This window comes from Spea bombifrons, chromosome 13 (assembly GCF_027358695.1).
Source record: "Spea bombifrons isolate aSpeBom1 chromosome 13, aSpeBom1.2.pri, whole genome shotgun sequence".
Classification (NCBI taxonomy): Eukaryota; Metazoa; Chordata; class Amphibia; order Anura; family Pelobatidae; genus Spea; species Spea bombifrons.
Window position 1 is genome coordinate 15,459,717 of NC_071099.1, and position 27,973 is coordinate 15,487,689.

The following is a 27,973-nucleotide window of genomic DNA, read 5'->3' on the forward strand; positions in this document are numbered from 1 at the left end:
ACCGCTATAAACATTATTTACATTTCCTGTGCAATTTCTATCGATTCCCTCTAAACAAAACATCAATTAACATCAATAATGAATCTTTCGCTAAACAGCTTAAACAGTTGTCTTTATTCTTCCGTTCTGCCGCTCCCGGGAACGAACCCGAGATGCCGTCATTCGTTCAGGAAGGGCCACCTTCAGCAACCGATCAGAGAGATTCAGTGTTTTGCTTCTTTGATAGATCAAATGCGATTATTTTATTTCTTTTTTTTTTCACAGGACGCACACACAAGCAAAGCGCTCACAGTTCATTAATCATGTTGCCAATTATCTCGGTAAACCGTTGAAGAAAATCATTTTTTTTCCCCGTCTTCGCTAAGTGGGACTGGCCCTTTCAACGCAGCTTGTTAATATTCCGCATCATCTCCTCCTTCTGATTATTTTCCTTCTCGTCTTTTTTTTTTTTTTTTTCTTTTCTTTTTTTTTAAATCTTCATTCTGCGTTTTTCAATTCGCTAAACCTAGGAGCGTAATTAGAAGCCGAACAGTTATTAAAATGGTAGTTTAGAGAGCGCGCGAGAGATTCTTATAATTGCATCCATCTCTCCAGAAAAATAGGCACAGCTTCAACCACCGCTAATTAAAGAATCCCTGGTCGTTAGGGAGGGATGAGGGAGACACAAAATCCTATTTAATTAGTTTTTTTTTTTTTTTTGTTGCCGTGTTGTAAACGTTGAAAAGAAACAGCAGAGAGATTTTGATGTTTTTATTTATTCTAGGCTATAAACTGATTCCCCCTTTTTATTTCTCTGGAGACCGAGGTGGTAGAAAGGTAATCAGAAAAATCTGTTTGTAGTTCAATTAGGGATTTTAGATTCCCAAAGCCCTTTTTTTTTTCTCCAGAACCTAAGTGTATTGTCACGTCTCCAGTTAAAGCATGTCATCTTAATGTTCTTGAGCGGGGGGGGGGACGAGGTGGGTCTCGAGCATGTTTTCTAGGCTTCCTTTTTTTATGGTTTTTGGGTACAATATAAGCATACAACTTTTTACATGAGCTGAACATGAGACTCTTGAAATTATGGCCCATCATGAAGATTCTACGTAGCGACCAATACCGGTCATCATGGAACCTTGACTTGTCATTATTTGAAGATACACTTAACTGAGTCACCTGCATTCAAGCAGGGATATCAACCATAACATGCTTGTAGCAAAAGCACCAACTGGGAGTCAAACCGCTCCGTAACGGCCATTGGGACTATTAAAGAGACGTAGGACTGTAGTTTCATCAAACCCCATGAAAATCTGGTCTTCCTTTACAGCTGTCCAGATATAGTCCCACCAGGTCACCGTTATATTATATATATTTTATATATATATAAATTATATATAATAAATTTTAATTATGTAGCCCCAACAATGTACGCGGCACTTCTTACAGTCCATACATACAAGCGTACGACAAACACTAGAACTGATAGATTGAGTAAAGAGGGCCCTGCTCTCGAGCTCGCAATCTAGATGGGGTGGGGTGTAGAAAAATAACATGTAGTGAAAGACGGGGGGATTGTTGTGACCGCCATGCCAGCCATATCCACATCACCAAGACATTCTGTACCAATTAACCAGCCAAGTATGACACCTGGCATTCCGTATCAGCGGGGATCTAATGTCACGGGTGTTGAAGATTGTGGGTCACCTGGAAGTTCAAAAGAATGATTTATATGTACCCCATGGCTGCTTCATTTGTATCTCGAGAGACGGTCTCATTGTAGATCATGAAGGTTGATCACAGAGCATCAATGCCTTCTAGTGGTCGATACTCTTAACTGACCAATGGCTGTGACCTGAATTACCAAATGACCCTACTTCACCTTTACCTGGCTGGGACCATCTCAAACGATATTAGCAAAATCTGCCACGTCCTTTCCCAGCTATTCCATCGTTGCGGTAATAACCATTAACAGCCTACTGGTTTACATCCTCATTTGAAATGTTGGGAGCAGAGAAGGAACCGTTAAGGAGTCCCATAGGATGTAGGAATAAGTATTGGACAATATAATATCTGATTTATGACAGATTCTTCATCAAAGCATAGCAGGTACATGGAATAATGGCCCCTTTTTATATTCGCGGAGCTGGTATTATGCTCTGTAACTATAGACTACAGACTCTTCAAGAACAGATCAATACAAGTATAACAATTCTCTTGGACCAATCAAGTGTGGCAAACCTCAGGGGAGACAAGCAATCAGACAGCTGGACTCTAATCCATAAAATAATTTAACTTCACGTGAATAGAAGTTTTGGCCAAAGACCATTCATGGATTCAGGACTATGTTCTCTAGCTCCGTTCCTGCACATGACTGGTGGCCGGTACCAATTAGAATAAAATCGAAATATTCCAATATCTGGTCCATGTCATTTCTACTATTTTTTTTTTTTACAGCTGTAACTAATATTATAATAAGAAGCACTTATCTAACGCTTTAACTCCATATTTCCTTAATGTCGTGGACTGGTTAAGTAGGCTAACTGGGTTCACAAGCATTTGCACCAGACGATGTTATAAAAATAATATATCTAAAAATAATATAACTAAAAATAATATATCAATGATGCTAACCCTAATCCTAGCCCCCAAACCTTAACCATAACTATATATATATATATATATATATATATATATAAATATATATATATATATATATACTGTAAGGTACTGTAATCTTACCTCTTGTTTCTGTAGAATTGTTATGTTATTTACTACTTGTTATATAAAACAATAAATAACAAAAATAAATATATATAATATATATATAATATTATAATATAATAATATATATGGTAATATATAGGGTATATATAATATATATAGAATTTATAATATTATAATATATATATAAAATATAGACAATATTATAATATAATAATATTATAATATATATATACATATATATATTATAATATATATATATATATATATTATAATATATATATATATATATATATTATAATATATATATATATATATATATTATAATATATATATATGTATAGTATATATAATATTATGTAAATACTATTATTATTTACACAGTTGCCTTTGCCTATATCGTTCAGCAGACTTTCCTGGGCTTCTCCTGTAATTATTCTTCATTGCCTGGACGGCTTCTAATACTTGTCTTCGTTGCATATTTAAGTTCGTTTGCATGCAGACTACCACTGATATAATGAATTACTTTTATGTCATAGTGTCACCTTTATTCTACTTATTGCAACTTTCACCGCATCAGCTTTCACCAAAGGGGAGGAATAATCGTTTCAATCCTGTGGCAGGACGTTAATGGGGCTGCCCACTGGCATACAGATAAGGAAGATTTCTAATCGATTTATTGTTCTTTGACCTGTTACATGAAGTGTGCCAAATTATAGAATGTACGTGTAGATGTATTACATTTACAATGCTGAACCACAAACTCCAGCATCAGGACCCAAAAAAAGGAAACTGTTTCAGAAAATAATGTTTCTAGAGCATTTCTCCCCAAAAAGAACATAGAACTTGTGTGGTTGTCATTAGTACTTTAATGGTATCTCCTTGGAGCGAAGCTCTAACTAAAGGTCTTCTTATATTGTCAGATGATGGTCTGTAGATGATGATCTGTAGAACTCCTTGGATGCCACCTTCCCTGACCTTGTCGTGTTATTAACTCCAGACTGATGCTGTCTGGAACATGAAGATTTTGCCTTTATGAACAATATTTACGTGAACAATTGACGATATTATAATGTATACCAGCAGTCTCGTAGAATCTAGCCCTTGTGCGTCTAATGCCCCCCTCCGCGCTGTCCTTCACGTGATCGAGAGGAAGGGACCCACAAGGTTAATTCTTGATCATTTTTATCCTGTTAACCCTGCACATTAAAAGGTTTCTTACTGCGAGGGCGAGAAAGTCTTCCAGCAGAAGTCCCAGAACCTAAACCTGCATGAAGTAAGGATAAGGCAAAGCCACGGACCAAGAAAAACGTGGACTTCTACAGCAGAATATAGAGGCAGGCCAGGCGGTCCATTAAAAAGTTAAGGCCAATAATAATAATGTTATCCGAGCAATGACGGGGACGGGAATCTATTCTAGATAAGCTGTCAGCCCTAATAGTCATTATCTCCTCCAAGAGCACCGACACCTATTTGGGTGATGGAGAGGTGGGTCGGCGGCCTTGGCCCATTCTTCTGAGTTGCCGCTTGGAAGGATATATGCAAATGTTACTGTTTGTTTTCTTGAGTCCATCCTAAGCACAGAGCTGATAGAACTGTCTGCCCGAGAGGTTAATATAATCCACGTGGGCATAATCAGCGAGAATTGCCTTAGTGCCTGCATGGCAATCATTCTGCATTTCCACCTAGATTATGTTCTGCTGGCTGTTACGACGCAACTACAGTTCAAGCCGATTTTACTTAATAAAATCCCCACATTATTGTCTAGCCGTGCGTCTTTTCTACCCCCCCCCTTTATTTTCTATGTCTACACTAAGCATGTCCATCTTTTAGATGACGGGCCTACAATCAGCAGTAGCGTACCTAGCGGGGGGCGGGGGGGGCGGTCCGCACCGGGTGCCGCTCATCAGGGGGTGCCAACTTGCCGGCACCCGGCACCCCTCCAGAGACGGACAGTAATGTCCGCCGCTGGAGGAGCAGGCTCGCAAGGGAGCGGTATCGGAGGTCTTTAACAGACCTCCGGCTCCCTTGAGTGATTTTAAGCCGGCTTAAAATCACTCAAGGGAGCCGGAGGTCTGTTAAAGACCTCCGATACCGCTCCCTCGCGATCCGCGCGGCAACTGCTGCTGAAGCAACACTGAAGCCGCGCCCACCTTCGTCCGTGCCCTCTGAACCGGAAGAAGACAGAAGAAGAGGAGCGAAGAGGAAGAAAAGGAGCTGACTGCTGCAAGAAGAAAAGAGGAAAGGTAGGAAATCATTCAGTGAGAGTGAGAGTGGATTGCTATGTGTGGATTGCTATGTGTGGATTGGTATGTGTGGATTGGTATGTGTGGAATCTGTGGATTGGTATGTGTGGAATCTGTGGATTGGTAAATGTGGAATCTGTGGATTGGTAAATGTGGATTGGTATGTGTGGAATCTGTGGGTTGGTATGTGTGGATTGGTAAATGTGGATTGGTATGTGTGGAATCTGGACTGGTATGTGTGGATTGGTAAATGTGGATTGGTATGTGTGGATTGGTAAATGTGGATTGGTATGTGTGGAATCTGGACTGGTATGTGTGGATTGGTAAATGTGGATTGGTATGTGTGGAATCTGTGGGCTGGTATGTGTGGATTGGTAAGTGTGGAATCTGTGGATTGGTATGTGTGGATTGGTAAATGTGGATTGGTATGTGTGGAATCTGTGGATTGGTATGTGTGGACTGGTATGTGTGGATTGGTAAGTGTGGATTTGTATGTGTGGAATCTGTGGATTGGTATGTGTGGAATCTGTGGACTGGTATGTGTGGAATCTGTGGACTGGTATGTGTGGATTGGTAAATGTGGATTGGTATGTGTGGAATCTGTGGACTGGTATGTGTGGAATCTGTGGATTGGTAAGTGCGGATTGGTATATGTGGAATCTGTGGATTGGTATGTGTGGATTGGTAAATGTGGATTGGTATGTGTGGAATCTGTGGAATGGTAAGTGTGGATTGGTAAATGTGTGAGAGTGATGGGTCTTATGCTGTACCATTTCCAATGTCTTTTTCATTATATAATTATGCTCTAAAGTACATCATAACTCCCATCACTCTATACTGTTCCATACAGTTCCATACAGCTGGGAGGCCTTGCACCCCCACCGCAGGACTCCTGAAAGGTAAGTGAACTTCAAAGGGGGGAGAGGGTAGATAGTTAGGAGGGGGTAGATAGGGAGAAGGGAGTGAGACGGGGGGATAGGGGGTAGATAGGGAGAAGGGAGTGAGAAGGGGTAGATAGGGCAGAAGGGGGTGAGAATGGGTAGGTAAGGAGAAAGGAGGGTAGCAAGAATATTGAAATAAAGAGTCAGAATAAGAGAGAGAAAATGAATGGATTAATGTGTGGATGAATTGTGTGAATGAGTGAGAATTAATGAATTTGTGAGAATGCATCAATGAATATGTGTAAATAATTTGTGTGAATGAAAGTGAATTAGTGAGTGACTGTAAAAGTGTTTGTGTTAATCATAGGTGTATAGTTGATTTGTCAAAAAGGCAAAGATGGTATAAGCAGGGTGTTTATGGGACAAAAATGGCACAGGCAGGGTGTTTATGGGACAAAGATAGCACAGGTAGTGTGTTCATGGGACAAAGATAGCGTACACTCTGCTGTTTGGGAACAATGCTGACTCATGCTGGGCTGTTTGGGGGCAAATATGGCACGTCCTATGTGTGTGTAATTTGGGTGCTGGTCAGGTTCTATGTGGGCAATGTGGATGCCGTTTTTTTTGGAGGGTTATTAAAGAAAGCACTATTATATGTTCAGTAAATGCTATTTATATGTGTTTATTTTACTTATAAGTTATTAATTTATTTTTTCAGATTTCTTGTTGTTTACAGTTGACATACAGTTTACAAATTGGTGCAATAAGTATTCTTGCCAACATAATTTTGTAGATGTCTTTACATTTGGGGGGGGGTGCCACTTACAGGATCCGCCCCGGGTGCCAAATACTCTAGGTACGCCCCTGACAATCAGTCCTAAAAAAATTAGCATAAAGCTGTGGGTTATATTCGGTACATAATTGCCACTCCAGTGCACGATAATTTTCTATATTTTATATATATAATAATATTTATAATATTTCTGACCCCCCCTCCCTCCATAGTGCTGGTATATCGTGTTCGGCAGGGAAGCTCTGGATGAGATACCTGTAATTAGCCTGATCGTATTGATTGTTAGTGATCCCTGGGGTGGCTAATTTTATGGGTAGAGAGAAATATTCCACCCATCGATCGTTATGTCACGGAATGACCTATAGGCTGAGCGTAGGTGAAAATGTCACCAGAGAGCATTCACTTGAGTTGTTTTAATCAAATGGCCACTAAATTAATGTTTTTCAGGTCACTTGTTTAAATAATAATAACAAATAAAAATAATAATAACAGGGGGTATTGTTGTTTCTCCCCTTGCAAACACCCACTAGAAGTGGCTCCGAGTGCATCATTTCTCATTGTTTAATACTGTTTACCGGGAATAACAAGAATTTAAGCAAACAATTGTCATCGCTTCCTTTCACAATGTATCTCATTTCCCCCGTGAAACTACATTTACATTTTAAATGTGCAAAAAAAATAAACAAGTTTGCGTAAAACGTGTCGGTAACGTGTAATATTGGTGTTAGTGTGTGTTTGCGCGGTGACATTGTAGGGAAACGCAGAATAGGAAGCCATCGTCTCTGTGATCCTAACCTCTGCTGCCTGGGCTTGTTATGTCTCTCGGGAAAGTTCCACACATAGCCAATTATTTCTTGTTTGCAAACAGTCCATATACAGTTTGATTTGCATTGGCTATCGGTGGATAATTGACGTTTCTATGGTAACCGGAGAAGGCTAATCTACATTTGATTGGATGTGATTTCATTTATTTTTTTTCAGCTCAGCAAAATGTGAAATAATTGAAATCTAATCTTAGAATGCAAAATGCGTTCAATATCACCTAATGCGGACCCCCTAACGTTTCAGGTTTTTGAGACCCCTTGTGTTGAAGGGCATGGCAAGAGGTGGGGAGGGGTATGGCTAGCCCCCAGAAGTGAATGGGACGGGGGGCTGCCTCGCCTGCCTAACCCAAATAGCCGACTCAAAGTAAGAGCTGCAGTGGAGATCTGCGCTCCACGGATTTTTAACTTCCATGAGATGTTCATCCCAAGACTCCAGGTCAAACCCAAAAAGTCCTGCCTGTAGCAATAAGAAGCTGACCAGGAGACTCCAGGTCAAACCCCAAAAGTCCTGCTTGAAGAAAGAAGAAGCTGACCCGGAGACTCCAAGTCAAACCCAACAAGTCTTGCTTGAAGAAAGAAGAAGCTGACTCTGAGACTCCAGGTCAAACCCAAAAAGTCCTGCCTGTAGCAATAAGAAGCTGACCAGGAGACTCCAGGTCAAACCCAAAAAGTCCTGCCTGTAGAAAGAAGAAGCTGACCTGGAGACTCCAAGTCAAACCCAAAAAGTCCTGCCTGTAGAAAGAAGAAGCTGACCTGGAGACTCCAGGTCAAACCCAAAAAGTCCTGATTGTCCTGATTGTAGAAAGAAGAAGCTGACTCTGAGGCTCCAGGTCAAACCCAAAAAGTCCTGCCTGTAGCAATAAGGAGCTGACCAGGAGACTCCAGGTCAAACCCAAAAAGTCCCAAATAAGACCAAAGTCAAATGGCATTATAAAATCTTTACCAGATAATTTAATTTAATAACATTATTATTATTATTCCAATAATAAACGAGTTATACAGAAACTGGGAAAAATGTTAATCTTAGTTGCCCACTGGATTGAATAAATTCTTTCGACAGACAGTGACACAAAATTCCTTTGGCTCCGCGAATCCACGTTCCGTCTCGAACGTTGCCAGCTCCATCTAACTTACTATATAACTATATAACACAGATATTAAAACCCAGTTATAACGTTCTGTCATTTATTAGTACGGCAAAAGAGGTTGAGTCAAATTAGCAGCAAAAATTGTCTTCTACGAAAGAAGGTCGCCGAGTGTTTAAATTTACACATCATTAAGAAAAAGCTAGAAATAAGAAAATTAATTAATTAAAAATATAATTAATCACTTGCTAAATATAAAAGACTCTTCGAGTTTAAATACCATACCTTTCAGGAAAAATAACAGCGGGTAATGTTAATTAAGTTTGTTAAATATATTTATTATATATTTTTTGTATTTTATTAGAACTATTATACTATTAATTGTTCATTAGAGGTTCATTTTTAGGACCTATTAACCCAGGATCAGATTGGCTACCTGGCAAAAAAAATTAAAAACAATTTTTATAGTTATTTATTGCTTTATTTAGCGTCACCATATTCCGCGGCACTGTCTTTATGACTATTAAATTATACACTTTCGGTATTGCCCTGTTTTCTAGTTTTTGCCCCATAATATAATGTTTTTTAGGCAGTTGTATATCAGCCATTTGTATGAGTTCTCTGAGCCCCGGTCTACTAAACACCCCGACTCCTTATCATACTGCCTGTGGGGAATAATGGCATGGCTCCGCCGTAATCAGGGGCGGAATAATAATGGGGCAATTACCCCGGGGCTCCTGGTGGCACTTGCTGGGGTATGATTTATGTATTTGTCTGCACAACACTTGGTGCATGAGGGCCGTCTCCGGCAGAAACACAGACAGACTCCATTTTGGAGACAGGATCAGCCAGTGACCACTATGACCAGGCCTGAGGTGGGCATAACACCTCTATAGGGTCTGCCAGCGGCAGGGAAGGGCTTGCCGGATGGGCCAGAAGGGGATTAGCTATTTAAGCGCAGCGGCGCTTGGGGTCCCCCTCTTTGTTCATTTAAAGCGGCAGAAGAAGAAGATTCCCGCCCTCTCAGCCGGTTCTTCCTGTTGCTGGTTTTTGTTACCTCATTTATTAGTTAATCTAATGTTAATTAATGTTTAACTTTGCGTGTGGGGTCCGGGGGTTGGAGATATCTTGAATGAAAGCACTTTGTGGGTTTTGGAGCCATCTATGGGATGGTTACGGTAGTCGTGGTAACAGCTTCCTACAGGTGGGGAGCAATAATGCTGATGCCGAGCCACCATTTTCAAGGGTTCCCCTCCATCGTGTGCTAAACCCTCGAGTTTACCCTCGATTTTCGGGTAGAAAAGTAAAACCTTGTGTTAGAGTTAATGCTTCAGAAAAACGGTTTGTGGGACACAATCCGTATTATGGTTTAGATTACACTTATTTTATGAAAGGTAAATGAAGACGCAATAAAAAGCACAATTCCAAAGTCAAGGCTCCGTCTCTGGCCCATTTATTCTGAGCTTATACGTATCCCCCAAAATGTTGCTCGGGTCTTCAGCTGATCTCAGTAGGGGTCGTGTGCCAACGGCCCAATGACAAAGGCTGGTGGGATAGTGAACGCTGCGCTAGAATACAGAACTAGGGTGTCAACACCTGGTCTCAAGGCTCCTAATCCTGCCACGTTTCAAGGTTTCTTTAAATAATATGCAATTATCCAATTAACACCATGCATCGCTGAGAAGGGCGCTATTATCCTGCGATCCCTACGCGGCTGAGACCCACGAGGACGCGTTTCACTCCACCGCTGCATGGCAACCCAACGAACGCCAGAAGGTGGCCCAAGAGACCTGGAACGTCCCACCACTGCCGACGGCCATGCAATGTTTTACTTACTTTTACTAAACTCTAATTGTGATTGGCTGCACTAGAATTCCGGGACTATTTTAGAATAGAAACATAGAATCTTACCGTTTTTCCTGCTGTAAAGACTCAAACCTTAGTCGTTGGTTTTGTTTTAAATTCAGGAGCCATATGTCTATCCCATGCATGCATTAACCTCTACCACTTTTGCTGGGAGGCTGTTCCACTTATATACCACCCTCTTAGTAAAGTAATACATGGCTAACTATTGCTTGTAATATTTTTTTTTTATTAATACACTTCATTTTTACATTTCTACACCCGTAAAGAGATCTCCAATCTAAAATGACTAGTAATTTGGCTAATTTGTTGATTTTACATTTTTTTTTAAAATTATTTTAAATGCAACCTTGTCATTTTCCAAGCCGCTGACATTCTAAAGCTGATACATTGTGTGAGTTATTATCGCAGTCACGCTCTGCCCACAATGCAATGACTCTAATTTGGATATGTTTAGCGTACGTTCCTCTTTGCCAAATGGCAGGGTGCTAGATGAGGCCTCGTACGATTACAAAGGAAGAACCGAGGTCTAGGGAATTACCGCAAGGAGAGCACGGCCATAGAGGTGCGGGGATGGAATTTTAACTCTACAGAGAGAAGCTGTTGTTTTATTGAAAGAAAATTGACGTGTTCCCCGTTGGGTCTTAATTACGGGTTCTTACGTCAGCTAGAGAGACCTGCGCTGAGAGACGGCGTTTCTATCAGAGAGGGTTGGGCTACCATCAGAGCTCAGGAACTTATGGCAACTGTGATCTAGAACCTAACGGAACAATAACCTCTTCATTGCAAGGGGGAAGTAAGTAGGCCTCGCGATCCAGTGCTGAAGCCATCTACTTACATTATTCTTTTCCTTATATAACATTTATCTATTATTGAGCCAACATGCTAAAAGACCTCAGAGGTCTCATCCCATATGAAGATGTTCTATGTTGACCCGAAAAGAGATATCAACTTCAAACAAAGACTCCATTAAGTAAAAAGGGAAAGAACACTCGATTACAGCTTCTTACAGGTTTGGCCATATGAGTATAAGGATTAGTATTTGGGATCATCTGGAATGTCAGGGTCAAATAACACTAAATAGCAAAGTGACCTATTGGGTGTCCAACTATGACCAGGAGGTCCTAGTAGTAGAGACCCAGGGTGGCTTCCGTGTTACTCATTGTGATCATTCTCAGTACATCTATTAACGTATATCAAATCTCCCTTAATCTACAGGTGTGTTACTAACGGGAGATGGTAGTCAGACGAGAACCCAAGCATCGGTGGTATTTTTCTACCCTTTCCCGAAGAAAATAACGTTTTGGGGTCTTGCCCTGCTGGTGGGGCTCCCAGAGACAATCTTGAGGTTAAGCATTTAAGCTCCAGGTGTCAGCGAGCAGTAAGTAAGAGAAATGCATTTAGGAAACGCGCCCATCAATCTAAAAACCACCAATACATTTTCTTTCCACTGTATTTGCAAAAACAGAAGCAACTCACCCAAATTAGACGTTCAAATGTATTTATTTGCATAAATTAGTGTAAAGCTTCCGAAACCGAGGAAACAGCCTTTGCCGGGGGGTGGGGGGGTGGCTGAGAAGGTCGATGCAAGAATATTCTAAGGCTGGAAGCAATTGTTTAAGATGCTTGGAATATGTAATACCTTTCTATGATATGTTCTTGGGTACCTGCTCTCCCTCCTCTGTCTACCTCTCCTTATATTTCCAAATCTGCCTCCCCCTCCACCCCTCCACCAGTGTCTCTCTGTCTCAGTCGGCTGTGGTTCTGTTGTATAATTTCTTTTTCTCTGGAGTCAGCGGCTGCTGATCGGATTTCTGTTCCCTTGTAAAGGTCGTGTGATTAATAGCAGCCAGCAGAGCTCCCCCTGTATCAGCTCCTTTTGCAACCTGGCAGACTGAGAATGAGTATTAATCTGCCAAATAGGCAGCCGCGTCCCTAGGGGGGAATAAAGGAATTGGGGACACGTGGGGCGAGCGGCAGATCTGTGCACTTTGTAACCGCTAACATGACACACCTTGTAGAAACTGACCCGGCCATCAATTCGATGTGTCGCTGTCATCAGGTCACGGTGATTCCACACTAGACTGACCCTGCTTAGCTTTGCACCTACACGGGATTGATACTTTCGTTATGTTATAGCTTGGGGGTCACGTTGCCCCTTTGCGGTTGTGGCCATTTACACACAGGGTTTCCCTTTATCCAAACCTGAATCACCCCTATGTGAGGTTTTAAAATAGTACAGAAGACTTCAAATCCTGGGAAACACGGCCCTTCTTCCATAGTGTTCATTGTCTCCGAAGCTTTAATGTCACGTATTGTGATTCCCCTATTGAGGAACAAGTTGTAACATTGCAGCCATCTTGGTGACTTCATTCATCAAGGTCACTTTCAACCTCAGACCATGGTGGGTACAATGCAAAGAGCATTGGAGACAACACCAAGTTCCTCAACTCATGAGTCGTGGACTTTCCCCGAGAGGAAACCCATCAGTTTTGGTGTCTATAGAGTCTAAGCAGAAGTTGCGGTCAAATATGAAACTGCAAATGAAGCTACTGGTCCCAATTCTTCAGAATAGAGTGATTCAGCTATAGCTTGCTTGCGAGACTGCCTTGTCTTCCATAGACAATTCCAACACATGGAAAGTTATACAGAGAACCTTTTCTTATGTTGACCACCGAGCTGGACCCAAGATTTGGTTAGGCTGGTGGATACCCAAAGAATTGGTTATCCATGGGTCTAATGGCCACCGCCGTGAGTACTGCTAGTGCATTTTGGTTTCCAAAAATCATAACAAGGTATAAGATGACCTGAAACATTGTTACACTAGAGCATATCAAGCAACATTCAAGAAAGAACATTCTGCTACAATATATGTAACGGTTACCGTCTTGTGAATTTCAAGTCATTTTAAGAGTCAGGCTGGATTTCAGACTCATGGTGTCCAAAGTTTGGCTTGGCAAGGGTGCATTTTCCATCCACCTGTGTAGGTACCTGTTCAATGCAGCAACCGCGTCCAACCGAGGAGGTGCACAAATGCCAAAAGTACAAAAATGAAATCTTCACCTACCCTTCGAGTCACGAAATCCTTGATTTAGCTTTAATACAGTGACCGATTGGTCTGGAACCCCCTGGGAAAGGTGCTTAAGATTCACTTTACCATCTCATTAATATTTCACCAATCTACCCCAAAGTCATGAGGGCAGTCAGTACGGCTCTTATGACAAATGTGAAATGCGCTTAAGGCCAGTCGGTAGCACATCTGAGGGATACCATAGAATATCGCTTGGTTTCATGACTAATGAGCAAGAACCGAAGGGTCATCAGAGGTTAGCAGGTACGCTTCTCGGGCTGAGGATTCCCAAGTCTCCATCAAGACCAACCGACCATTCCCTGGAAGTGATAAACGCCTCCTGGTGATCAGAGTCCCTCTTAACCAAGGATTTTAATCCGTCTCGTTAGCAGCTTGCAGGGAATAATTTGTGACCTTCCCGTGGGTAGTCGTTCCCCTTACGCTATTCCTATCAGAGAAGGCTTTGGATTCCCTCATGTGTCAGAGACTATTTCATACTTATCTCCTTGTCTTTGTGGTGGGGTTGAGGGTTATTTGGTAGAATGTTAAGGGACTGAGTCCTTTGGAAGGAGACAAACATTATATCCCGGCTTTGTGTTAACACATCCTAGGGAAAGCCACTTGGAAATGAAAGCCCTCGGAGCCGGATCGGTCTCGTGATAATTCGGGGGCAGCCCACGCTTGAATTCCTCTCGGGATGTACGGATATCCAAGACGCAAAGTGGGAAGCGTTTCCAATTTCTGCTGCTAAGGGTCTCCTAGATGCCTGGATCCATTAAACCACTTAGAGACTGAGAGGGTCCCCGAGAGGGTATTTAACCTCGACAAAGGCTGGATACGGGGGCTAATACCGAGCTCAAAGCTAATGTCATTTTAAATGCCCGGGTCTTCCGACGATCATAATAAAACAAGAAAGTTTCCCTGCTTCTTTTGCCATCTCCCTAATGCTTTGTTAATAGAACCGCTACATCATGTCTTGGAATTAATGGCCAATAAAGACAATCTTATTAACTTCAATTTTCCATTCAGATAACTGGGTACATTGCGCTGCCGAAAAACCTGAAAGAAGGATATCTTGCATTAAACGATAAGAAATCTTAGGGTTGAGCGCCCCCCCCTTCGTGCCACGCAGGAGCCTCATTAATGGTGTCCAGAGAGGGCTTCAAGCTGCTTAAGAGTCTCATTGGGTTGAAACGCAAAGCGGTCCCACGGATTCAGCTCCTTGGTAAGCGATATAGCCGTTAATAACGAGACTTGGGGTTCTTGGACATAGCGACGGGCGAAGCGATATATGGCCGGATAGTGTGACGGGGTCCCCAATATTGATGCCGCAGATGGGTGTTCCACCAGATGGGGGGTCAGATTGTTTAATTTTTTTTTGTAGAGAATCAGAGATCCAACGAAAAAGTCATTCCCAAAAAAATGTGACGTGGCCGTGCCTTTAATCTGTCACCGGATAGCCAATGCGGCCAGCAGAGGGGTAACATTTTAATCCCAGGAAGAACACTAAGTCAGTGCTGCTCATTGAACAAGTCCCAATATATCCGACAGAGAAAACGACACGAGACAGTAATGTGATTTAAGAGAGCAGAGCCATATTTAATCAACGTTATCAGCGGATTGGGAATAACGCCATTCCTGTCGGCTAATAATTCTGATTAAAAAGGGCATTCACCCCTAAATCACGGCAGCGCGTTGCCTTTTCTCAGCCGTCATTGTTCACAATGAGACATATCAATCATATAATACTAATTGGTGAGCAGCGGATAGCTCGTCTCTTTCTGTGTAATATTAATGGGACGCGCTGTGTTTCACTTAAAACCTGATTGTTTGAAGAGCTGTTCTGTGTAATGAACTTTATTCCTTCTCCTTACAAAGCATATCGTTATCTATAGCTGATTCTATACATTTCAGGATCTCCCCCCGACCACCCCATCATCCCTACTGCCTGCGAAAGCTGGACAAGTGCCCCCCAAAAAAACAGGACTGTCACAAGGAAACTGGGACAGTTCGTAGGTATGTAAGGGGAGATGACCTCGGAATCTACCCTGCTGGTTTACCCTACACCCCCTTCTGCTGGGAGGCGGTTCCACTTGTCTATGACCATCTCAGTTAAGTAAAACTTTCTTACATCTAATCCAGTTGAGTTTAGTATGTAGAAAACAAAAAGAGAATCTAAGGAGGGACTGTTCTTCCTGAACAGGGATACCTGGGAAGTATCCTTTTTGATATAGGTCCCTACACATGAATTCTAGACCTACATGCATCAGCACCAATTCTTGAATGAATCCGAGCACCTATATACTATCTATAAGTATAGAGAGATGTACGAGCATCTGATGTAAGAAAGAGACTCAGGGGACCTGATGTAACACGAGCATCACACACAGCTAAACGGATCCACTGCTGCATATAGGAAGGGATGCTATGGTTGGGTATACAATTTATGTACCATATATATATACACTTTACTACAGATCTCAGTAATATAGTTATAAGGAATAATAGTGTTTTTAGTTATAGGTCAACATGATGTCATAATACTGTGTTTCAGGTACCAGCAGATCTTCAAAATACACTAATAGTGTTTGTGTGTGTATATATATATATATATATATATATATATATATATATATATATATATATATATATATGCTCAATCTGGACTGTATACACACACACACATATATATATATATATGTACGTAATCTATATATAATGTGTGTATACAGTCCAGATTGAGTTTATTCAATATATATATATATATATATATATATATATATATATATATATATATTTAGCAGTACGAGCTCCGGTCCTGAGGAAGGCTCCGTGTTGTAGCCGAAACATTGACTTCTATTTACATATTTGTATTTTTTGCTGCCTTGACCGGAGAGTGCGCCTACATCATGAATCAATTATATATATATCTTTTATTTATAGAGCTCTAGCAATTTCCGCAGCACTTCTTGCAGTCGATGCATTCAAAGTTCCTGAAAGAACGTGTTTTCTTATTTTTCTTTGACTCACGCCGAAAGAATTCCCGGGCTGCGTCATCAGAACTTGAGTCATAGCTTCCCGAGAACGCAAACATAAAGATGTCGCCACTTATTGTTTTTTACTGCGTGGTGACTACAGAAGCTCCACAACGTAACACGAAAGGCAAAGGGTTCCTTTTATACACCTTTACCCCGCCCATATTTAGCAAGCCCCACCCTTTTTAAAGAAGCTCCTCCTTGCCCCACCCACCACACACCTTTTTCCCCCCTTGTGCCTTCCGCTAAATAGGACCTTCATCCCAGCCCTAGTCCCATGCTTTGTGTTGTTGTTGTGTTGCGTGTCCTTCTTTGTGCGTCTCGGCTGCGATGTTCTGCAGGACTCGAGGTTCTCTAACATCACGGTTATGAATTACCAGATGGACCAAAACACATTCGCTGCGCCTCGGGACTACGAGCTTTATAAATACGCAGCCAATGTCTCCGGGATAATTTATTACCCTTTTAAATGGTCACATAGGCAACGTTACCAATAAATCTTACGCTAAAAGCAAAGTTTGGGTTCAAAAACACTGGTTTTAGAATAATCGGTCTCCTCGATGTCTGTGGTACAGCCTGACACCTTCCTAACTTTTGGGAGTAAGACACAGTCTTAGTTTCATTATATAATAAAGGGGGGGGTAAATCACATACCAGCGGACCCCCACAGTAATCCGATCCATGTAGATCTAATTTTCCGCTTTGGACTGGGAGAGCCAAATTGCACCGTTTGTTACGTGAGCCAGGATAACTGCTGCCTAAGACCCGCGACGTATGTTCGTGGACATCACGTATGTTGACTTGGATGAAACTGTCTCCTATCCCTCTTTTTGCTGCGGGTCTATCTCTACATCTCCAGCCAGACCTCGGTATTAATGAGATCCAGCGGCCGGGGCTGGCGGCAGATGGGAAGCACCGCACAGCTGCTCCTCTCCGCTTTCATGTGTTCTGGGGGGAAGTCTGCGCAGGGACGGCTCTTCCAACTTTGAAGCCTCCGTTATGCAAATGGCACGACACAGATCCAGGCAGCGGGTTAGCGATTACTATGCTCGCTACGACATTCATCTGATCTTCTACTAAGAAAAGCCGCGGCCATAAAAAAAAAAAAAAGATGGTCTTAAGATAAATAATGCCACTTGGGGGTAGGTTTAAGACGTCAGCGATATCGTTATTCGTTTCTTACAGAAGAAAAGATTAAAGTTATTAAAATATAAAAACAAAATGGACAAAAAAAAAGTGTTTCGACATCTTTTAATATTCCCCCTCCCCACTCTGACTTAAAATTCCATGAATAAAATTAGTCCAAAACCCACATTTCTGGTAAAAAAAAAAAAACAGATTATTGAAGAACAGTGAATGAGGTCAGATCACGTCACTTAAAGAAGGCTCCTGGAATGAGGCGTCAGTGAGACGGCTTCTTGGATCCTTTTCCAAACCTGGCATCGAGTCCTAAACCTGCGCAAAACAAGAGCGAGCGGTGAGTACGGCAGGAAGAGAGTGGGCACAGAGCGTGAGCCGCGCGCTCCAGTACGATGAGTGTGCCTGTGGCTCATTGTAAGTGGCGCTGCCAAGCCCAGCTGGCAACACATCTGAGCGCGTCTCTCCCCCCGTGTCACTTAGCAACGCGGCTGTACCGTGGGTATAGGGTCAGTTCCCCCGGAGGGTACAGGGGCATGTTTAAAGGGTAAGTCACCTAATGATAAGGCAGAGAGATCATGCCCATGCCGGGGTGACCCGATGACGCCAGCAGCATTAGATTAAGGCATTATTCACTGCCATAGCTGTCACGCCGTCTAACGTCTTTACTAAACCGAGGCGGAAGGGGTTTTAATTAGAAAGTGTCGCAGCCGATCGCACATCCCAGGTAGGGGGGGCATGAAAATAAGCATTAGATACAATTCTATGGAGTGTAGATTATCCCTTCCACTGCAACACACATGCCATTCAAAGGGTTAATATTCTGTATTCAATCATCTACGATGATCCCATTCGGATAATCCTTCCCGGCTTGCTTACTTTCATTCTCTATGGGACCAGCTATGGTTAAAGTGATGATCATGCGCGGCTTTTACATCGAAGGGTATATCCGACATAAATCTCCATTCCTGTATCTATAAATAATCGCGGCATCCGCGGCACTTACCGAGAAACACCAGCATGGTCCCCATCCACTGCAGGCCGCTGATCGGGTTGGAGAATAATATAACCGAGGCCAAGATGGTGAAGAACTTCCGAGTGGTCGTAATGATAGAACACGTCAGGGGACCAAAATACACCACCGTCATAAAGATGAAGGTCTGAAGGAGAAAGGGAAAGAAAACGCCAAACAATTACAGATCCGTCACGCTTAAAAAACAAATATTCGCAGACGAGCGGATTTCCGAGCAAACAGCGATGATAAATTTCCCGTGCTGAAATCTACAAAGCCCCAAGGAACTTGGTCCTTCCACAGCAAAGGATTCTGGGAACCAATTTCTCCGCTCAGGTTAAAAACCAGGACATTTAAGTAGAGGCCCGGCGCTTAATACAACATAACTGCAAAAAGGGTTCTCTAAACGCTCAATTAGCCTTTTAAACTTAGATCAGCGAACACAACGTGCCACTGGAACACAGAAGTGATGAGAGTGACAGGAGTGATGAGAGTGACAGGAGTGATGAGAGTGACAGGAGTGATGAGAGTGACAGGAGTGATGAGAGTGATAAAGGGCCTCTGTACACCTATGAAGAGATTCCATTAAAAAAAAAAAAAAATCAGCCGTTTCCAGCTACATTAACCCCGTCTGTGCCGGATTTCTGCATTTTAGGTGGGGCCTCTAGTGCCTCCTTTCTTAAAATGCTAAATATAAAACAATGCTGCTTATTTTTGCTGAAAACATCAGTTTGCCTTTTTTCGGGATGTGTTTCCCGGTAAAGTAGGGGGGGAATCCTTCCCTCCCGGCCTTTTGTTCTCACTTCGGCAATTCTGCAGACACAAGCAGAGCTGCGGAGGAAAGGTTTACTCCAGAGAGCTCCTGCGAGTAATATATTCAAATGGAAAGCTGCAGGTGAAGCAATTCACAGATGTCTAAGACAAACATTCATTTAGCAAAATAAGCCAAGCATCTGATGCCGAGGATAATACTTCCATCCGAAGACGGGTGCAGCTCGTGACACCCCGTAATCAACTTAATGGGACTAAATACTTGGGGGGGTTAGTACACCATGACAAGTAGATCCCGACATCCATAGTAATCACTTCTAAGTGAATCAAACTAAAATAAGTGGCCATGAAATGTCACAATGAGGTCACAGCCAACTCATTTTACCTACCCTGTATTGATCAAAGCATACGCAGCTAGGCGGCGAATGGATCAATTTTCATGCTCTACTTACACGCTGTTAAATACATTAAGTGACAGGTTCCCTTTAAATCGCCGCGGTTTTGCAGGATTGGGAATCCTGCGCAGGCGCACTTACAGAGGCGCCCCCGGTCGAGGACAGGCTTTGCTTTGGCTCACCGTATGCAAGCCTGCGCTTGAAATGATTATAAAAACGTACCGGCCTCCTGCAGTCAGCAAGATTGCGTTTAAAGCAGAATGTTGCTCGTTGCTCACGTTAGCTGTGAAGTATGTCCATTTTAACCTAATCAGTGCCGTCGCAGGAAAGCTACTCATAATTACAGACCCCACAGCTTCCAGTTACAGACCCCACTCACCTGGCCCAGTGCACTGGTGAGGCTGAAGAGCAGAATGTTGTAGATGATACTCGGGTACCTTTCCGTGAAGCTCAGGAACTCCCAGACCTCCCCGGTGAACACAATACCTGCAAGAGAGCAGAGATTATTCGTAAGGGGTTTACAAAGAAATTGATAATCAGCCACTAATTTGTCTATATAAAATAATATTTTTTAATTTAAATATATATATATTTGTAGGTGGATTTTTGATTATAAGGATGTAAAAACATTTGCAGTGGATTTTTTCAGGTATCCTCTGTGGGCTTTCGTCAGAATAAAAAATAAATAAGAAGCAGCCCTACGGAATAAGGAATGGCATTTTCACTAAAATGGCATTTTCTCTAAATTTTGGCATTTCTAAAGGGCTGTATAGATTTTTGGATTTTAGATCATAGCGCCACCTGCTGGCGAGAGATAAAACCACAAGCTCTGTGCCCCCTGTCTCCGCTATGCCACAGGGCAGGGCACCTCAACCAGGGGCATTTCTATTTTTTGGGGAGCAACCCAAACAACCATCCTCACAGGGACAGACTGTTCCACAGCTTATTTGCCCACAGTTCTGTAATATACATATATAATATCGAATTGTTACGTTATTTACCAGTCGTACAGCACTGCGAAATATGATGGCGCTATATAGATCATTAAATATTTTTTATGGGAGAACAGGAAGGAACGGACTCTAGGGTTGTTGATGCTCCTGTCTCAGGGAACTTATAATTATCTAATGACCTAATATAAGACGGATGAGCATCATGGGAGTGATTGTTTACAGCAGACCAATTACAGCCCTCCCTTGTTATAACAGTTAATGGGGCCTTGTAGCGTTGGCTTGTATGTTACTGGCAGCCTCCTGTGTGCCTGTATGCGTTGAGAGGCATGCGCAAGAGTCGTGTTAATTACATTGACCTAAGCAAAGGGATTTATTCACTAAAAGGAACTCACAGTGCGAAGGACTGAGCTGGACAGCATATTGCATAATTCAATTGCTGATCATCACATCTATAAAATACACCTATGAAAGGTTTGACGCCACGTTTAGCAGAACGGTTAGTGACAATTCTTGGGAAGATCTGTGCCGTGTCCGGAAGAGGCTGGACGTTACCTGCTCCCAGGAATAAGCTGGACCACAGGTTGATGTGAAGCATCATCTGGTTGGAGCCCGTCTGGAAGTTTGCCCGCATATGATCCTGGGACACCCCCGTCAGTCCGTCCAACGTCAGAGACAGGAGCTAAACGAAAAGGGAGAAAAAAAAGGAAATTAATGAAACAAATGAGCTACAAATAACCCCAATGACTTGTTTAAGGAGGTCCAGGGACGCTGTATCCGTGGAGTATATGGGTTTTTAGAGTTAACAGAAACACTCCTTGAACAGCTTGAAGAACCCGCTCCACCAGAACGCAGCATGACCCGCAGAGAAGCTCGGTGATCTGGTTAAAGCCAAGACCCTTTACTCACCAGCAGGAATTCTCCATAACCAAAGAGGTGGTCATCACTGGTAGGATCAGCCTTCTTGGGCTTGTACATGAACAGCGCGACCCCCAGGACTATGAGGAGGACACACAGGTACTTGGTGAGAGGATATCTCTTTCTGAGGATGGTCACTCCAAGAAGCATGACTGAAAGAGAGAGCGGGAGAGGCAGTCAGTGAGCACGATATGGCTTCTTAACTCCACCATTTAAGAACTATTTCATCCTCTAAAGGAAATTCTGTATTTCTTGTCATACAACACTGGCTTAGCATTATGGGAGTAGCTGCTTCAACACAGCTGGCTAGCTACCCCTTTAGTGCAAGCTCCCTGCTAAACACAGCAAGACCACCTAAATAACATCTTAAAGCAACCCCCCGTTATTCTCTTACCTGGTATAGGTTTGCAGGACTTCCCCAAAACCTGGAAAATAAACATAAATCATTATAACAAGAACAGCAATCGGCTTCACTTAACCCTTTGGCCTCTGGCACTTGAAGAACTAGGGTTACGTCAGACAGGGCTGCTGTGAATGAGTGACCCTACCAAGAAGAGGGGCTTTAACAACGCAAACTGCATGATTAATTAATCAGTGCATTAATCATTGATGAGATAACATTTAAGTTAAAAGCTGTAAAAAATTAAATATTGTAAAATAAATCTGATCACTTGTGAGCACTGGGATTGAGTCAGATTAATAATCAGTGATCAGATAATTAGTTATGTGATATAAATGTAAAATTGCTATTATTAATATATATTTTTTACTGTATGACCCGGATGTAACTGACAGCAGCTGATCTGAAAGCACCTTTGGCTTCCATGTCAGGGCTGTTGAAGTTTTTAATTTTTTTTTGTTAAAAAAATTAAATTTTTTTTGACGGTGACTTGGTCCGACGGAAGGCAGCGATTGCGCTTATGGAGCAATCCCACAGCATAAACAGATTTGTACTCTGGTATAACGTATACCTCCTTTTTCAGGATTCTTGAAAAGAAAAAAAAAGCGGGTACATGTGCGTTTGATACCCAAGATTTTCTGCCCCTAAAAAAACAAGGGGTCCCATGCTTAGCTTTGCCCAGTGCCTCCTGGTTCACTAAACTCAAACAATTATTCAGGGGTTCCATTTGTAATATGCCCCCGCTCCGTGACACTCACCTGCGTGGGGTAGTTGACATACTGGAGTGCTGAGTTGCTGGACACCATGGCGCCCAGGTATGACAGGGAACAGGCCGCATAGAGCCAGCTCTGTGTGCGGTCAGCCTTCCCGGAATCAAAAAAGCTGATCACTGTAAAGAAAGCGGTAAATAGGTACATTATACGCCGGGAATATGCACTAACAGGTCTAACAGCAATATCAGGTTACAAGAGCAATGAAGAGAAGTTTTTAGGACTGTGACTGCTGTTCTCAATATATATATAATATCGTTATTGATTTTTTTGTCCAATTTTGGTGTGTTACTTACTTTTATTAAAACACACCAAAATTGGACAGAAAAATTCAAACTCAAATTCAATATTAATAAATAATAGATTGCTAAAAGCACACTCCTATCATTCCCAGGCAACCAGTACATGCTAAAACTTGGGCATGATAGGAGTGTGATTGCTGTTAACAATATATATATATATATATATATATATATATATATATATATATATATATATATATAATTAATTTTTTTGTCCAATTTTGCTGCGTTATTTTTTTTTTTTATTTATATAATTTCTTTTAAAGGTGGGGGGTCATTTTTGGTTTCGGCCAAGTGAATGCTGAATTTTCGGTTCCGGTGCATCCCTAGTTCCAATGTGTCCATCATCTAAATAACTCGACTCCATGAGCACAATTAACAGCTTACAATGTCAGCACAGCTTAACAGCAACGTGAATTGTGGCCAAACGATGACACAAATCCCTAATCTTTACGAGGCTAAAGAACAGGAAAAATAGTGATGTGGCTAATACACCACAGCCACGGGGAAAAAACGAAGTGATTTTAATAAAGCTGATAACACAGAATATTTAACAGGTGAAAGTGTTCAGTAGAACAGGTGAACAGAATCCTACATACACAGCAGACCAAAAAAAAGTAATACTTCATACTGAATGGCTTTAAAATACACTTACAAAATTTGGCAAATAAAGCATTTACAACGCACTGAACAAACACAAGCGACAGGGCAAAACGGAACTTCTCCTGCTTCTCCCCCTCTCCGTACGTCCCGCGTGTTCTGAAAGATAAAGACAGCGTGTCACGTTAGCACTGGGGTAAACATGCATATAGATGCCTTTCTGCATATATCACGAAACAGGCTATTTGCTTCTTGGGTTTCTACATCTTGTGATCTAAACGCCGAGGGCTGCAATAATGACGATGGAATAGTATACCGCCTTTGACATTATAGTGTTACTGTGCTGGTACAAGACGCCATAAGCTAAAATTAGAAGGGTATGGGGTACTGAGGTGGGTGAGAGATATTGGCAGGGCGTTAAGGACAGACATAGAACCGGGACCAAGTAAGGCTGGAGAGCTTGTATGAGAAAATATGTGAGGTTTCCATGGTAACGTGCAAATAAAATCCTTGACAGCTTAGCTTCCGTTATTAAATGTGTTCAGATTATTGATTTGATGTGAATATACATTTAAACACACATTATTATTCTGCTAAAATACACGGAATAAGTTAAAGTGCATCCCCAATACTAGAAGAAACAGAACTGATAGGATTAGCAGGTTAACTGCTGCCATGGATCATCTTGAGCAGCCTACATACAGCATACTATATAACGCGTGTATACATGGTGCCCATTAAACGTCTGCTGCAGTGGTCGCTTGCTTGGCCCTGTATTATGTATATTTAAACTTTCTGCTGAGGAACTTCCATTCGTTGGCCCTTCATAATAATTAGTGAAGTGAGAGTTAAAGTTCTGCCTTAGTGAATAAACCCCAATGGGGAGGAAAAGCTAATAATGCATGTGCTTTAATAAAGAAAACATGTTATCTACGGGTGCCTCAATAAGCCAAACTCCGCTGATTCGCAATCTCAATAAGAATGTGCAAAGAGCTATCCAGTGTACCGAAAAAGTGTGTGTGTGTAGGTGTCCATATGCCAGTGCGGTCTCCGTATTACTGTGTTTAGGGGTACCTGCCGCGTATAGGGTCACTCACATGGTCTCCTGTAAGATGCCGTAGTAGAAGTAACAGACAAACACTCCCAGGAAGCAGGCCAAGAGCCGGAGCCCCCCGGAGCTCAGCACCCTGCCTGTCTCCATCTCTCCTCCTGTCACCGGCACCTCCAGCCGCACATCTCGCTCCGCCGGGGACCTCATACACTCAAATCGCGACGACACCGCGAAAGGACCCCGGGCTGGGCTGCCCATGGCGCTGCCGGAAAGTAATAGACGTTAAACCCCTTCATCGGAGGCGATACCTTTGTGCTTATCGCTACCTGTACAGAGTTAGCCAATAGCTTGCATGGGGGACGGTATATGTTGCAATCATCGGTCCATGTCGCTCCTCTCTCTCTCTATGCACGCAGTGAGCCCGTGGTAGACATCTTGGTACACCCGTTTCTGATAGATATACACACGGCTACCCGGTTAGCATAGAGGGGCTGTTTTACTGGTTTTATAATTTATTCTATCCGATCGCTTTAACTGAATTTAGCGTTTTCTCCCATCTAATGCTGATCCGGGCTTCATATAAAATATGCCGCTTGTAAATCTTTAATATATACGAATTATTAATTCATTATTTTGTGCTTTATGTTTACTGGCAGATCTGTACCACTAGTGGGTTTGCAGCATTTATCTATCACTTTATTAATAATGTTCTGTGTTTTCTAAGATACTTTTCAACAATAATAATAAAAATGTTTATTTTTGCATCAGGCACTCCTTGGCCACCTATAGCTCAGTGTTCGGGATCTGGCCGCCGGCTGTCACCCGGTGTAGTGATGTAGCCTCATGTGGAGGCTGCTGATTGGCTGGCTGCCTGACGCGCATACACGTGGAATAAATCGCTGGGAGATCTGTTACAGTCTCAGTGATTCATCCTTGGGGAAAAGGAGACTTTCGCCTGAGATGTGATCGTGGAACCTCATTTACCACGAGCTACCTAAATTAACTAATATTTATTATTATAAAATTTCATTTATATATCGCGCCAACTATTTATGCAGCGGGCTGACTATAGACTCGATTATCTTTACAGAATATCGTTCTTACAATAATATTGCCTGTATTATTATTATTATTATTATTATTATCTTTTATTTATGTAGTGCAAACAATGTACGCAGCGCTTCTTACAATACATGTATTCAAGGGGTATGACAAGACTACAACCGGCCATTCGTGTGTTAAATAGACCTCTTTATGCTGGCAGTTGCCAGGACTACACGTCACAAACATGGATTTGTGGCTGTGTGTGATGAGAGTGTGCCCAACACAGCACCCAGGGCCGTTGAACAGCACAGTCACAATTGCGCATGTACAGAATCCCGCTGTTCTGCCAAGTGTCCCACTTTTTGGAACAGAGGTAGAGCTCGGCAGGACATCGGGATAGGGTGGCAAAATCGGGACTGTCCCACTGATACCCCTTTACCCTTCTGATGGCACTTACATTTGTTTTTTAATATTCCCATTGCCTAATAGGAATGGTTAATAATGACTTACCCTGTTCACCCGCTGATGGCCATTAAGTAGATGTTATTTATTATTATTTATTTATTATAATTTATTTGTATAAATTCTCTTCTTTTGATAGTTTATACAGGGATTATGTAGACGGGATCCTCGGGCCGGGGCAGAACAGGCAGGTCTCCAGCTGCGGTTAAATGACTCTGGTTCACCTTTGGCTCCCATGATGTTCTGCCAGCCAAACTGCAATAGCTGCTGTGCCCGAGGTCAGCTATTTCAGTCCTGCTAATAGTCTACTCATTGCTTTTAATTCAGGTTATTTTGTTGTTGCATGAATATTATGTTAAGGGGGTGAGATGCTATCGTACCTGATGTATCAGATTTGTTCAACATCAGGTATTACTCTTCAGTTATTTCTGCTCCCCATTATAAGTTTGATATTTGCAGTTGCTGGCAGGTTCATGGACCATACCATGCTTGGGAGGAGCACTTAGGGGATAAGATGAAGCTTGCAGGAGGATGGAGAGATTGGCTTGACTTTCAAAAACAAGGACATTTCTAAGTGACCCCAAACTTCTGAACGGTATGCGACAGAGGAAGGAATATCATAGAATGGGAGAGGAGAATGATGGAAATGGCGCCATGGAGGAGAGGGTTTGGGTTGTCTGAGAGTGTTAATGGAGAAGGTGGTACTTGGGGCAGGAAGGACCTAGTGGGTTCTATAAGAGGAAGGATGCTGTGAGAAGATATGGAGAGTGTGGAGGATGAGATAAATTTGGAAAACAGCAAGTTGTTTTGTGTGCCAAAGTGCCTGAAACCGTTCCAAAAGTCTGCGTGAATATAGCGGCCCCCGTAATGCCTCCCAAAATGATCAGTCACAAGAGAATTAAGGTCTTAGTAAAACTAGGAGCCTCTGCTCGCTGGACCACCTACCTTGGAGCCGTAGGGTCATTGCAGACGTCGGGGTTTGGAAACGCAGGCGTACCGCTCCCGTCTTTCTCCGCCGTCCCTTCCATGGCGCGTCTGCTGTCCCTGGTAGGATCTTCAAAACCGCTGCCTGCAAACAGACCGTAATTTGCGAAAACATCTTAATTACGGGGGGCCTACATTTCCGTACGAGCCAACCACGCGTCTGCCAGACCAGGAACAGAAAAGTAACCGTCTGTTAATTCTATCCAAAGAATAGCAGATCCCAAATCCGATTGGGAAACAAAGTTACAGAATACACAGCGTCCCGGGGGGGGGGGGGGTCACGGTTTTACCGATAAATAAACCGGTGGAAGTTTTGAGTGATTGCAACTTTTCAGGATGTTTACTCACCGCGCGCAGCCTGTCACAGGGAGTGATGTCGCTTTGCTCTGGCTGTACGGATTCGCGTCGATGTTAAGCCTTTCCGGCTCGCTGCATTCCCGAATTCCGTATCCACATAGTTCCAGGATTCACCCGGGGGTTACCTGCGCCAGAATATCACCTGCACCTCCACCCCCCCCCAGGCAGAGGACACAATGACATGAGAGATAAGAGGTGGAACGAGCCAAGATCAATTCACTTTGAAAACATGGAGCTATTGATAACAGACATGCGCAGTTTTTTTATGTTTTAGTCCCGTTTATTAGTTTACTTTATCGTCAGCTTTTAAGGAAAACGACTAA

General features: G+C 42.4%; 2 protein-coding genes across 2 annotated transcripts in view; one reads left to right on the forward strand and one right to left on the reverse strand.

Annotated features, from left to right (window-relative positions):
- The window catches only part of NGFR (nerve growth factor receptor), a 133,608-nt gene that overhangs the window by 81,060 nt on the left and 24,575 nt on the right, over positions 1 to 27,973 (forward strand). The window lies entirely within an intron of this gene.
- Positions 17,734 to 27,352, reverse strand: SLC35B1 (solute carrier family 35 member B1). Its single transcript, XM_053454086.1, has 10 exons — positions 27,255 to 27,352; positions 24,850 to 25,065; positions 23,808 to 23,911; positions 22,839 to 22,969; positions 22,075 to 22,105; positions 21,672 to 21,832; positions 21,318 to 21,444; positions 20,192 to 20,298; positions 18,641 to 18,794; positions 17,734 to 17,952 (listed from the first exon to the last, which is right to left on the reverse strand). The coding sequence occupies exons 1-10, from the start codon at positions 27,335 to 27,337 to the stop codon at positions 17,900 to 17,902; spliced, it is 1,167 nt and encodes a 388-aa protein (XP_053310061.1). The 5' UTR covers positions 27,338 to 27,352; the 3' UTR covers positions 17,734 to 17,899.

Coding starts and splice junctions, on each gene's coding strand:
- SLC35B1 (XM_053454086.1), bottom strand. CDS start 27,337: ATGGAAGGGACGGCGGAGAAAGACGGGAGCGGTACGCCTGCGTTTCCA. Junction 21,833..22,074: donor GTCCTGCAAACCTATACCAG/GTAAGAGAATAA, acceptor TCTCTCTTTCAG/TCATGCTTCTTGGAGTGACC. Junction 20,299..21,317: donor CAGCTTATTCCTGGGAGCAG/GTAACGTCCAGC, acceptor GCTCTCTTGCAG/GTATTGTGTTCACCGGGGAG.